The 12,874-nt window shown below is 42.0% G+C and overlaps 2 protein-coding genes across 3 annotated transcripts in view; one reads left to right on the forward strand and one right to left on the reverse strand.

The window, feature by feature from the left end:
• Positions 1 to 8,265, forward strand: part of LOC105249419 — a 28,811-nt gene extending 20,546 nt beyond the window's left edge. Inside the window, exons 2-3 of the mRNA XM_011254860.3 lie at positions 3,079 to 3,281; positions 5,516 to 8,265. Coding sequence (XP_011253162.1) covers positions 3,079 to 3,281; positions 5,516 to 7,078 — 1,766 coding nt within the window. The 3' untranslated portion in view covers positions 7,079 to 8,265. The remainder of the gene's footprint in view (positions 1 to 3,078; positions 3,282 to 5,515) is intronic.
• The window catches only part of LOC105249418 (vicilin-like seed storage protein At2g18540), a 74,583-nt gene that overhangs the window by 57,798 nt on the left and 3,911 nt on the right, over positions 1 to 12,874 (reverse strand). The gene's annotated exons all lie outside the window — the stretch shown is intronic.

A 12,874-nucleotide genomic window follows, 5' to 3' on the forward strand; every position in this document is an offset into this window, starting at 1 on the left:
AGGAACTTTGATTATTGGAATTGAACATTCTGATGAATAGAACGAGGAAAAATGAAAAGTAACCTTCAACAATATCTTAAATCCTGCTTCGTTTTATTTATCGCAAGAATTACTCTTATGACTTTTGTGAGATTTTTACAATATTAGATATGGCGTGATTGATACGCGATATCACGAAATCTATTTAAAGACCATCGATGCAATTTCTCGATGTAATAGTGTAAAAATCATGAAAGCGCTTACATTTTGCTAGATTCTAGTCTTCGAGAGCAACCGTGACGCTACCAAACATCAACTGACGACGAGATAATCGCATCCCCGATGCGAATTTCGTCCCGTGAAAACGGCAACGCTTTCACTCCGATAATGTATCGTGAGATTTTTTCCTCAGCATCCTCAGCGTGTCTCAGAGAAAGACATAAATGTAACGCTGTTGTTTCTAGCGCTTTCCAAACGCACGACACAACACGAAACTCCGACACGACACGAAATTATAGTCTGTAAAGTTCCTCGAGATTGTCATGTACGTCACGACTGACATGTTAGGCTCGTATGATGCAGCTTGACGCATGCATTTCGCAAGATTATTATTTGATATCACGAAATTATTAAATTCTTAGTTCGTCAACATTTATATATTATATATGTTGTATATAATATACATTGTATATATTAATTATTTTATTTTCCGATATTATCTGACACTATTACGACCCTTCTTGCACCTACGGTAATTCCAGAGACTAATTTTCTGCGGGATTAGACTCTCCATTGTTGTCCGTTATAAGAATGGCGACAGCGTAAGAAAGCGAAACGAGTGGAGTTACCTAACGTCCGATGGTGAACAAAGGGTTAATCGGTGGGATTCTTTAAGAGAGACACATTTTCGTCCTGGCGAAAGGGAATATTTCCGGACTAAAGCGACGTGTCGTAGGTCATTGTGATACAAAACGTTCATTGACATCCGCCCACGCGAAGAAAGAATGCAAGTGAAAGACTTCAAAGCAGAATCGTAAACGTCCATTTCCCTTGTTACTATTGTTCATCGAAAGAATCCCAAGCATCCCGTCAATCGTATCCTTCCGATAGCTTGACGCTCATAAACGTGCTTTGCTATGATAAAGTTTTGGAAAATGCCTAATGCGAGAAACACTTAATGGATTCTCTCTTTTTCGGAGCAATTGAAAGCGGCGAATGTTCGGAATTCATCGAATTCCGAGATGCGAATTCGAGCGATAAATAATATCGAATATCAATTATGGCGATTAATTAGGAACTTAGTCTACTTTAGATAATAAAAAAAAGAAGATTTTTTAATGTTTTCTACAACTTTTTAAAATTATCTGAAAAAAATCTCAAGAATATTTCTTTTAAATTTTATTGAGAAAAATTTGCAAAATTGACAGAGTTATAAGATTTTAAATAAAATCTCCTTGAAATAAACTTGTAAAATTTTAAATATTTTTTAAACTTTAAACTAAAAATGCCTTTCTCAAAATGTTTTCAAAGTTGATCGAATATCTTGACAATTAATGGATTGAACAATTTTAAATTAAAGAGAACATTTTTTAGAGATATTGAACTTAATTAGAATTTAAAAAATTAATGTTGAATATTTTTGCAATTCTTTCAAGAAATGAAACAATTTCAGCAAAATTAAAATATCTAATTATAATATGACAATACTTTGTTATTTTTTCTAATGAAATTAGGTTCAATATTTCAAAAATATGCAATATATATATATAAAACTAGACTGAATTTTTTTAATTTCAGAATTACACGAAAAGCAATAATGAAGAACCATGCATTTTTTAACATGCTACGCGTAGAAATTTTTTTGACAAAAGAAGAGCTAAAAATCCAAGATTTCAAAATGACATACTGTTTAAACGATAAAATATATATGAAATGCTAAAAAGACAAGTTTTCAATATTCTTAAAAAAAATTCTTAAATCATTAATGTTTTATATTTTTTTCCGGAATAAACTGAATATCTTAATTGGTAAGACGTTATCGATTCTGGAAATTATGGATTTTTTACAATTCACATCGAGAAATTCGGCGAAATAATCGCAGAAAAAGGTTTTCTTTTCCATTTAATATCGGAATAAAAGAAAAGGACGACGTTCTCATTTGCCTGCGAATTGCCGTCGTCTCGACGACAGATTCAGATTATCTCACAGACGCCATAGGATTGAACGAAGACAACCAACGAGCATTCATTCGCGGCAGAATCTATTTCTATCCCCGAGTCGAGCAAAAATAGCCGGCTGAATACCACGATGAGAAACGTAGGCGCGTTTGACGCTGTTTTCGGTCGATAGTCGTTCAAGTTGAATCGTGACGAGCGAGGAATAACCACGGGGTGTCGATGATACCACCACGCGCGTCGCCCACGTCTCTCGATCGGATGACGTCAATCTCTTGATTCGTTGCCCTCTCATGTTCTCCTCCGCGTGTTTTTTCCTTTTTCGCAAAGATAGAATTACGATCTTACGTCGTAAACTAAAGACGTAATGAGCGCTCGTGACGTAAACCCTTTTAAGGTCCACCCTTTTGGACACAAGTCGATAGCTTCGATCGGGTCGTATGCTGTCGACTAATTCCGGATAGTGCCGAGAAATTGCGGAGGTCGAATCATCCGCAATAACCGTCCGAAGCCTTCTCCGACAATGCGCTTTCGCGGCTCGCGCAATGAAATATTCATCAGGCTAATAAACGCGATCGCTCGAGTCGACGAGATACGGCTTTTACTTTCGATATGCACGATCGTATAACGCAGATACAATCAATTGCTCGCAATATACGCGAGATTTCTTCCGCCGTTCGTTTACCAGGCGTTCGCGATAAACCCGTGAATCATCGATTCCCCTCCGACTTAATCTCGAAACCGCGGCGCGAATATTAATAGCGCTACCATTTACGACCGGCGCTATTGAACGCGACGAGAACAAAAGTTCACATTGAGAGAATATCAATAAGCGGTATATTAAGATTAAAATGTATTTTACGAATAAAAATTTATTGCGATAAAATAAATCAGGCCTTATGTTTTCTTTTTATCTGAATTCCAGGCGAACTGTACGTGGAAGAATTGAACGATAGGAAGACGGTTTCCATCAGGATGGGTTGGCTATGGGTCGAAGGTACCACTATGAGCTTACCGCTGAGAGCATTGAATCTTCGTCAAGCACCGTCCAGTATCTGTCAGCCGCACACGTTTGCTCTAGGTTTCACCCTCAGCGATTCGGAGGGTCATTCTCTCGCTACATTTTGGGTAATTATTATCGCTTCAATTATCTTATAATTACTATCGATTAAGCCTCTCTTGATTCTTACTTCTCGTTAAATAGACGGATAGATAAAAATTTGTAAAAAATCAATTTTGCATTCTACCGAAAAGAATTCCTCTCCCGCTACCTACCTGACCAGCGCAACAACAATGTAAGAGGACCCAGGAACTCTCTTGGCAAGAACAGAAGGTATTTGGCACGATTCCATGAACGACAAGACGGAACCGGCGTTTTTCGCTGATCAGCGGTAACCGCGTAAGCCACGAGGAGAACGAAGATACAGCGAAAAGGGAAAGATAGATCGAGGGAGAGAGGAATAATATGCCCCACGCAATGCAATTGCATATAAATGGCCTTTATCATCGGCACGATCCGTTTTCCTCGGCCGTAAGCACTTTCGCCGGGCGAACCGCGCCGGCCTCCCGTTTCGCTGCAACGTCTAATTACGGACCCGCCGGCGTCGCCATTCGATTTCTAACGCGTTATACAATCCCCGCGAGCGAGCAGAATGCGCGCCCGAGTTACCTATCCACCGTGAGCCGAGCGTCGATCTCTAGAAAATCGTCCAAAATTCAAATCGCTCCTTCGCGAATTTCTCCTCGCTTTGCATAGAGAAGCCGCTTCCCCGGTCGCTTTCAGATCGGAGATGAGGAGACCGCGAAACTCGTAAAACGAGTTTCGCCCTGGTACGTGGATTTTCACCTTCCTTTTTTTCTCCTCACTCGCGGAATAATCCAATTAGAGTTCTCTTCTCTAGAACGACGAGAGTCGCCTTTAATGAATATCGCTGATTGACACGCGATTGCGGGATAGAGGCGCTCAGAGATACGCAAGAGACATCCTTGCCTCTTACAAGGTCGCGAATGTCCAGGTGGTGGAGAAGGAACGACGCGGCACGTGACGCAACACACGCCCGTTCATCCGCCTGGTCGTCGAATCACGAGATCTTAAATAAGGCCAGTAGGCAAGGTCAACACACCCGCTTGGCCGATTCGCACTACGTGATAAATGCGTGGGAGAGTGTTACACCGCTCTCCCATGACCCGCCATTGTCAAGGAGTCCCACCACGCTCGCTCTCGCAGTCTCTCGAGAAGGGTTCCATCGCCTCTCTGTGAGACCTCAAGGACGCTGCCTTGCCGCCGCGTGGTCTGTCAATCGAACGAGTCCTTCGACATTGTAATCATTTTCCCGGTTTCATTCCAAGTTGGTCTAACGATGCTAATTGAAGCAATTATACTAACTATGCGAATCTCATTCATGATTGACAATCGCGAACATCTAGGTAGACCTGGACGAGCTCGCACGATTTTGCTGCCGCGTATATCTTTCGCGTTCGTAGCCACTACTCGACGCTGCGTCACGGTTTTCGATCGAAAGCGGGTTTTCCACGCTGTTTGCGAGATAGACAACGAACGATAGCGGGAAACCTGTTGGCGAGCTTTTTTCCAGACACGCCGATATCGGCCAGTGTCGTCGAACCGACAGCGTATGCGCGCGCGAAGGTCGCGTTAGCTCGCAAGGCGACAGGGAAATTTGTTTCCGTCGAAGATGGTAATGATCGACGCGCCGTCGGTGGTTAACGAGTAAATTCCACGGTGTCGGAGTCGGTCGTTCGCGTGCGAATTAAGCGAACCGGCGACTTTCGAATCGCCAACCCAGTCAGCGAAATCGTGTGTCACGGTCGATCCTGCGGGTAGACAGACCCGTTCGACTACTCGATGCAGCATCCTGATATCTACCTACCTACCATACGAGAATATGAAATCCGAATACGCATAAAAAACCGTCGACGATGCTGCCAATGGGGAATTCTACATACCCGTTATCCTATATATCAGACCTCATCCATCTACCCGTCGTCTGGAAACTTTCATATTGCGGTTATCGATCAGATTTTATTTAATCGCCTCTGTCACTTTAATCGATACGTAGTCTTGCACGCGAGTCACAAAAGGATTTTTAAAGAATATAAAAATTTTCTTTAGGCATCACGGTTATTAATGAGCGTGCAAGGAAGAAAAAGAAAAATAGAAAATTAGAGATAAACTAACAAAATAAGAATCCTTACATAAAATATAAAATATAATATTTTAATAAAATATTTATTATACATGTATGAAAATATTTACATACATCTTTCTAAAATATGTTTAGCAATACAAATATGTTGATTCTATAATATTTATTGGTAGAAATAATTAAACGTTGATGTTTCAGGCGGACACGGAACCGATCTATTGGTCCTGGGTCAGAGCAATCGCGGCCGAACTGGTTCGGCAAACGCCGTTCCGCGCGCAACGGTGTTTGAACTTTCTGGAGATACTAACCATCTGCCCGAGAGGCCCGATTCCGTTACCCGATAGTCCAACGGAAACTAGGAGACGATCCCGCAGCGAATTACGTTGTTGGCCGAGCGACTCGCCGGTGGAGAAGACGACGATGGACGCGACGACGATAGTTATCGACGAGTCCAGGAGGAGAGCGAGGAGCGAGTTGCGCGGTTGGTCCAGCAGCAACTCGAGCGACGAGGACCTCCTGGGAGAATTTCGGAGCATACCCGCTGTGATAAGCGCCAAGGACCAACCGGTCGGCAGAGCGTGGGGTTGCAGCGAGAGCAGCGAGGGTAGCGACGACAGTCTCCCTTGGGGCGGCGTATGCCGGTCCAGCGTGGACTCTGTCGATTCTAGAAGCGTTCCCTTGCCGGAACCGGAAACGAGGGAGCAGAGGATACAGAGATACAAGGAGACGCGCAGACGCGAAAACGAGGCGAGAAGCCGAAGGGTTCTCGAAGAGGATGCGAGGCGACGTAGAGCGAGGGCCGAGGAGAACAACAACAACCTGCCCAAAATCTTTGGTAGATCGAAGAGCAGGATTGCCGTTGACTCCGCCAACGACAATGACGACGTGCATCCGACACGCTTGCCCAAGAAGGAAATCCTCGCATCTATCGACACGACAACGCGAAACGAAAATTCGATCGTCGACCGATTGCCTCCGCTCAAGTCGAGCGAGTCTTCCACGGTGAGGTTTTCTACCGAGGAGACTAATGGAAACCAGGCGGACAAGCGAAACAACAACAGCTCGAAGAACGGAAGCGGCAATAATCCTGGGATACTCCGATCCGACTTGAACGAGAGGAGAAGCCGTGCGCGAGAGAGAAGGATCTTTCGCGAAAAGGCGCAACAATCGACCGGCATCATCATCGCGAACGTGGAGACTCTTCGGGAACGCAAAGAGCGGCTGGCTCTTATGTCTTCCAAAATTCCCATTTCTCGTCAATCGTCGCAATTCTCCTCGAGGTCTGTCGATCGTCCGACGATCGTCTCCCCGAAATCACCGAGCTCTCCGTCGACTCTGACGCAGCCATCCTGCGAGGAGGATGTCGCCAAGCTCCTGGAACGATGCCAAAGGGTGGACCACTACGTGCCAGTGCGGGAAAAGCTCAATTTATTCGAGTCCCTCTCGCGATTAGGCGGTCGCCTGGCTAGAAGCACGGAGGATCTCGGTCGAACATCTTCGAAACCTAGTCCCAGGGGAAAGCAACGCGCTCGATCGCTTCACGATCTCAATCGGGGCGCCAGAACCCTGCCCGTGCGAGAGATGTGTCGGTTTTTCGAGGGCGATCTTTTAGAGCAAGACGACTGTCCGAAGACGACGATCCTCGCCAAAACGAGATTCAGCGATCCACCCGCCAAGAGCATCACGTGGAAAGATCCGAGTTCGAGGCACGAACCTCCCTGCATCAGCGCTTCCGCGAGGAAGAAGCATTACTTGAAGTGATCGCGATTAGTAAATATCGTTCTTCCAGACACTCGATTAGGCAGTCGGGAATGAAGAGTTTCTTCGAGTTACAATAGGTCTCTCAACAATTATTCATCATCTTTTTCCCCGCGAAAATATACGTAAATTATCACAACTGGCGAGAAAATATTCGCCGACCGAGCGATTCATGGTAATTTTCTGAAACGCCATTTTCTAAAAAACGCTTCTAAGAGTCTTGCTCGTCGTGACTGATCGAAAAAGTTTCTTTTCTACCGCGTCAAGGTAAGCGAATTTCTCGAATAATTCTCGAGAACTCTACAGTCGCACGATGACAAGTCGGTTTTTCGCAGGATTCCCGGTATGCGAAACTAACTCGATTGAACCGCGCTTATCAGGCCTTCAGATTAGAATCGATCGACTCGATCGAATCGTGTCGCGGGCGACGATTGTCACACTTGCGCCGAGAGAAAGTCGCCGCGTGCGCGAGAGCCTTTTTCCACGCTCGAGGCCCCGAACTGTGCTCGATTCTCTCGATTACTGGTTGTCGCCATTTGAATGAGGGAAGAAAAGAGGTGTCGTATGCGAGCGTCTTACGAAAGTAAGAATGGAGGAAACTGGCGAATCCGGCCGCGCGGCAAAAATATTTTCCCATCTTGAAATTAGGTTTCGCTTCTCCATCCGCGAATAATCGTTTCGGCTCGTAGACAATCGCGTTTGTCCGTATTTCAAAATACAAAGTCGGCATGTTACATCTATCACACGATCGTGCGTATCAGTGAGATTGAGCGTAGCCGATCGTGACATGAAGGAAATGAGGGAAAAGAGAGAGAGAGAGAGAAAGGGAGAGAGAAGGGGAATCGGAGAAACCGGTAATTTACGTTCACCGAGTGATTGCCGCAACGTTGAACACCTGTATGTATACAAACTGTATGTGAGCTGTTCGTCGAGCTCATTTCTCGATTAGCCTGAATTCGATCGTCCGGATATTAATCAGGTAACACACAGCTCGATCGTTAAGTATCTAAAGAGATAAACGATAAGCATATCGCGCGAATGCTTGCAACGTTTTCCCGATTATTATAATTACAAGTGAAATTTGTATATAATTGATTAATCCCATTTTGTACCTGAAATTGTTCTACGACTTCTTTCTCTTAGGATATATTATAGTTTAATTTTTGTTACATGTTTATCGTTGCGATTGTACATAAATTTCTAATTATTGATTTATATATTATATATAAATGTATATATACACATATTGTATATTTATCTAAACATATATATAGAAAAACATATATAGTCTTTGTTGAGTGTGCGATGTATATTTATCATCAGAGTGGCAATCGCCCTTCATTGGATCTCTTGAATTTCCGTTTCGAGGGCCAGAGCATAGACTAGAGACGACTTCCGCTTATTTCGAATCAAAATGATAATTTCCGCTCGTGTGATATTCCCCTCGCTCTCTCGTTCCTCCTCGTAATTGATAACAGAGAGACAACGTGTATAAAAATTTTAGTGCATTCTAATTCTACATAAAATGGAGAAATGAATAAATGGGTAATTGTTTTGACGGGGAAGTCAAATACAATTAAAAAAAAAAAGATATGTTCGATATGAGAAAGACTTATTAAAGAAAGACTATGAAAAAGTTGTGTTAAGTTCAATTTTGTTTAAATATTGAAATATATTGAAAGAGAATACTCTTTTTCTTATTAAAAGTTTATACATTTTGATAATTATATAAACTCGCTGATTGCGAAAACTTGGTGCAGCCGAGAGAGACTTGGAAAACAATTTTGTACAGTTAATTACACCTCTCTCGAGAGACGTTTTACGCTCGAAGAGGATCGCCACTTATTTTTATATCTCGTTTGTTGTATAATATATGATCTGCGATTTTCTTACATTATATGTATAAAATTGTGAGAGCGTAATGTAGCAAAGTAAGGAGAATTATATTGTAAAAAATATCGCGGAAAATAATTAATTCAGACGGAGCGATCGAGGATAAATCGATATACCTCTTCATTAATTATTGCAAATGTTTTCATTGAGAATAATCTTAAAGTCCCACGTGGACGTGAATTTAACTTTATCTGCCATCTACTAATTCCTTAAAATGACCGGTTAAAATATTAATTTGTAATAAAATGATTACAATTCGTTCTTTTCTATAAATTCATTTATATTAAATTTCTTACGTCATAACAAATGCTACAAATACGTAACCATGTATTAAATTTAATCAATTAAAATTTTCTCTTTCATATAAAAGATTCCCGAATACTATTAGTATTTAAGAATCTTGTCCGATTGCCCGATCGCAAAGTCGCCTGCAGTCGACGACCGTCTACGGGGTGATTTAAATGACACCGATGTCGTATATTTCGTAGCAGATTTGGACGAACGGTGTTATTTTTACCGATGATCACCCGGTACGAAGGGTTGATCGCCAAAGAGGTCTTCTAGTCCCTCGTCGGATAATTCCGAAAAGCTACCCCCACTGCGTATCTATCCCTCGATATACTCTGATTGCTATGGGCATCCGCCCATCTACCGAATAATTGTCAAACGACACGCATCGCGTGTCGTTCACGGCGAACACCGTGCGACTTTGTATCTACTTTTGTTGTAATAAAAAGGGACGAATAATGACCGTTATATAAAAGCTGCTGTCGTTAGAGAGTCGGCGAAGCCTTGTCGGCATTTTAAGCCCGTTCGTTTTCCTATATATTTATTTATGTACACATATCTTTTCATCTACACGCCTACGCAAGTCGCCAATTTATTTTCTTCTCTTCTGTGTCAAATGCATTTCGATCCAGAAAGATGAGAACCACGAAAAGAGGAAAATATATTTTGTATAAATTGATTGTTAAAAAAAACATATGGGTCGGATTTAAAGTTTATCAGTAAATCTTGAAAATTTTGGAGCAATGAAAAACATCGCGCAATGACGTTTATAATTTCCACTAGTGTTTCGCAATTCTGTTTCCTTTCAAGTTTCTTTTCCGTGCGCGGATCTCGCTCTCATTCGTAAAAACTCGCTAATTATTCCCAGTTTTCACAAGATCAAACAGACGGAGATTGCACGTATTCTCACATACGTGTATGAGCAATATCGTGGCAGTGTTTTCCAGATGAAATATCAGAAATTCATGAGCCGCGATTGTTACAATCTCCCGAGAAAATGGCCAAGCAGAAGCAAGTCTGAATTGTGCAAGAAACCGAGAAACCTGCCGACATAAGAAAGCCAAACAAGGAAATGCGAAAAGAGAGAGAGAGACGGAATATTTTTATAAAAAATACGTGTCCCTCTCTCTCTTTCTCTCTCTAAATATTATTTAAACTTCTTTTTCTTTTTTCGAACCGGAAGTAACGGTCTCAAATTTCCGCGTCTGTAAGCAGTGCTTCTTTCGAAGTTTACGCGACTAGCGTGTGTGTATTTGCGATCGACGTTTATATAACGGCCACATCGGTGCACTCTACTCCAATGTTTATTCATTTGGTCGTTTACGTACGAAACTCGCGTTCGCGAGTTTACATCACCGCCCACTTACTATACGCGTAAAAGTGGTAGCTATCAGTCTGACGGAAAGAATCGATGGAGAGCCTGACATGATCCACTTGCGATTTTTGCGCGACTGGAGAACCTGTACAGCCTGTCTGCGAATCAATAATTTATCTCATTTGCAATCGCGAAAATAAAAGTAAAAATTTCCGTCCCCCTTTTTTTCTCCGCGAAATGGGTTTCAAATTTGTGAGCGTAAAGATATCGCGTTATGTATCTTTCAATTCTGTTACATCGGCAAAGTCGTCGCGATGCATACTTTCACTCATTATAGCTGTTATTTTTAAATGAGGATATATGCGCGAAAAGAAAACATAAATTTGGCATAAATTTCTCATAAAGATTTATTATATAAAACTATCGTTTTTTGATTATGCTGGGTAAACCTGTTTCTCCGAGAGATAAATAAATTTGAAATTTCTTTAACGATCCTATGATGGTGAAAGAGAAATGTAGACATATGCTTCGAAACTTTCTTGCTTTAGTCTCTTCGCGGGCCGAGAAAACGTCCGCAATTTTAGAATCAACCCGTGTATTATAGAAATGAGCAGCAGTTCAAGAAGACAGAAACGTATTATCGCCGCGTCGACAAAAACCGGCGACTTGTCCAAGGCGAAACTTGTCGCTGGTGCTGCTATTCACTTTAATGTAACGCATTTATTATAATCCGTATATGCGAGCTACGTAGTTACGTGGACTGGAATCTATAATACGTAGGTACACGCACGGGAAACGCACGTGAGTCGCGTCATCGCTTATTTGGAGCGCTTTGATACATCGCCGGCGACGTACAGCTCGTTAAATTTTAGCGTGTGTTTGAATGCCCAGACAATCATGCGCAAAAAAGTCAGGGTATCATTGACGAAGAGAGAAAGAGAGAGAATACGTATCGTGCCACGTCGCATATTCGACGAGGCGAATTTGATTTACCGCTGACGATGACTAGAAACGAAAGGTAGATCGCTATCGACGCAGAAACGAAAGGCTTATAGCGAAGAATTAAAAGAACACACGACATTGGTCGCGTATAAAGGTTAACGTATGTCGTGCGGTTTCAAGTTCGTTTGACGCAGATACGATATCGGAGTGCGATTATGCTAGCTGGGCATTTAAATGTCAACGATACGAAGAGCAAGCGAGTCTCGTGCGTTTAGATTTTTCTTGTCCTCGAGGAGATCAAACGTTTTTGCCGAATAAAAGAATCAAGCAGAATTAGCAGAGATCCTTAAATATGGCGAAGAAAATAATGTTTTGCGTAAAAACATAACAGTCTACTCGCGAATAATACAGGGCGTTTTTCAGCAAGCGATACAGAAGACACAGCGTATCACTTTATCCTTGTTGGTTGCCGAATGTAAAAAACGAAGAGATCAAACATCCTTGAATAAAAGAATGGGGAGTAAGATTAGCAGATTTTTAAATTTGGCGAAGAAAGTAATTTTTTGCATAAAAAAATGAACCGACTGATATAATTGCGTTAAAATAAATTCAATAAACTGAAAAATATACACATCTACGTTTAGGATCTGCATTGAATAATGAGAAAAGAATACCGCTTGTAAGTTTTTGACGTTATAATAGAGCACTTCTCGCGAATGATGATTGGAAGAGGACATTGCAACGGTTGGAAGCGGTTTCATATGTAACAAGCAGAACGGTCTCGGCATTATTATCGCGATAAGAAACCGTTTCGGATGCGAATCGAAGAGACGCGACATGCGTTGAACTCGTCGTAAAAGGAAGAAAAGAGCAGCCAACGGTATTAAAATAACGTCTCGTCGATAATGAATCAAAGATCTGACAATTATTGATGAAACAGAAAAACATAATTGCAAGAAAGGGAGAGAGGGAGAGAGAGAACGAGTTCTTATAAATCATAAAAAATCGTCAAAGTATTTATCGCGCGGCCTGTTGCATACGCTTTTAACGTTCGGTTTGCAAGAAACGCGGGTAATCGAGTGAGTGGCCTTGATAACCACCGGTACCGGCCCTGGCTCGAGGAGAAACAGGCACGTGATTAATATCGCGGTGTTCAATCGACCGAGATCGATCGACGGATCTATTCTAGCCGTAAACTAGATCGTTTCTCGCCCGCGGAAGAAACGCCCGGTGACTCGGTCGTCATCTTCCTGAATTCTTTGCGCATTCAATCGAAAAATCGAGGACCGATTTATATATATTTTTATACTTAATTAGATCTTTCTGTCCTATTTTTTTATTCTCTTCATTCTAAATTCTGT

The sequence above is a fragment of the Camponotus floridanus genome, unplaced genomic scaffold (assembly GCF_003227725.1).
Source record: "Camponotus floridanus strain SB8 unplaced genomic scaffold, Cflo_v7.5 scaffold96, whole genome shotgun sequence".
Lineage (NCBI taxonomy): Eukaryota > Metazoa > Arthropoda > Insecta > Hymenoptera > Formicidae > Camponotus > Camponotus floridanus.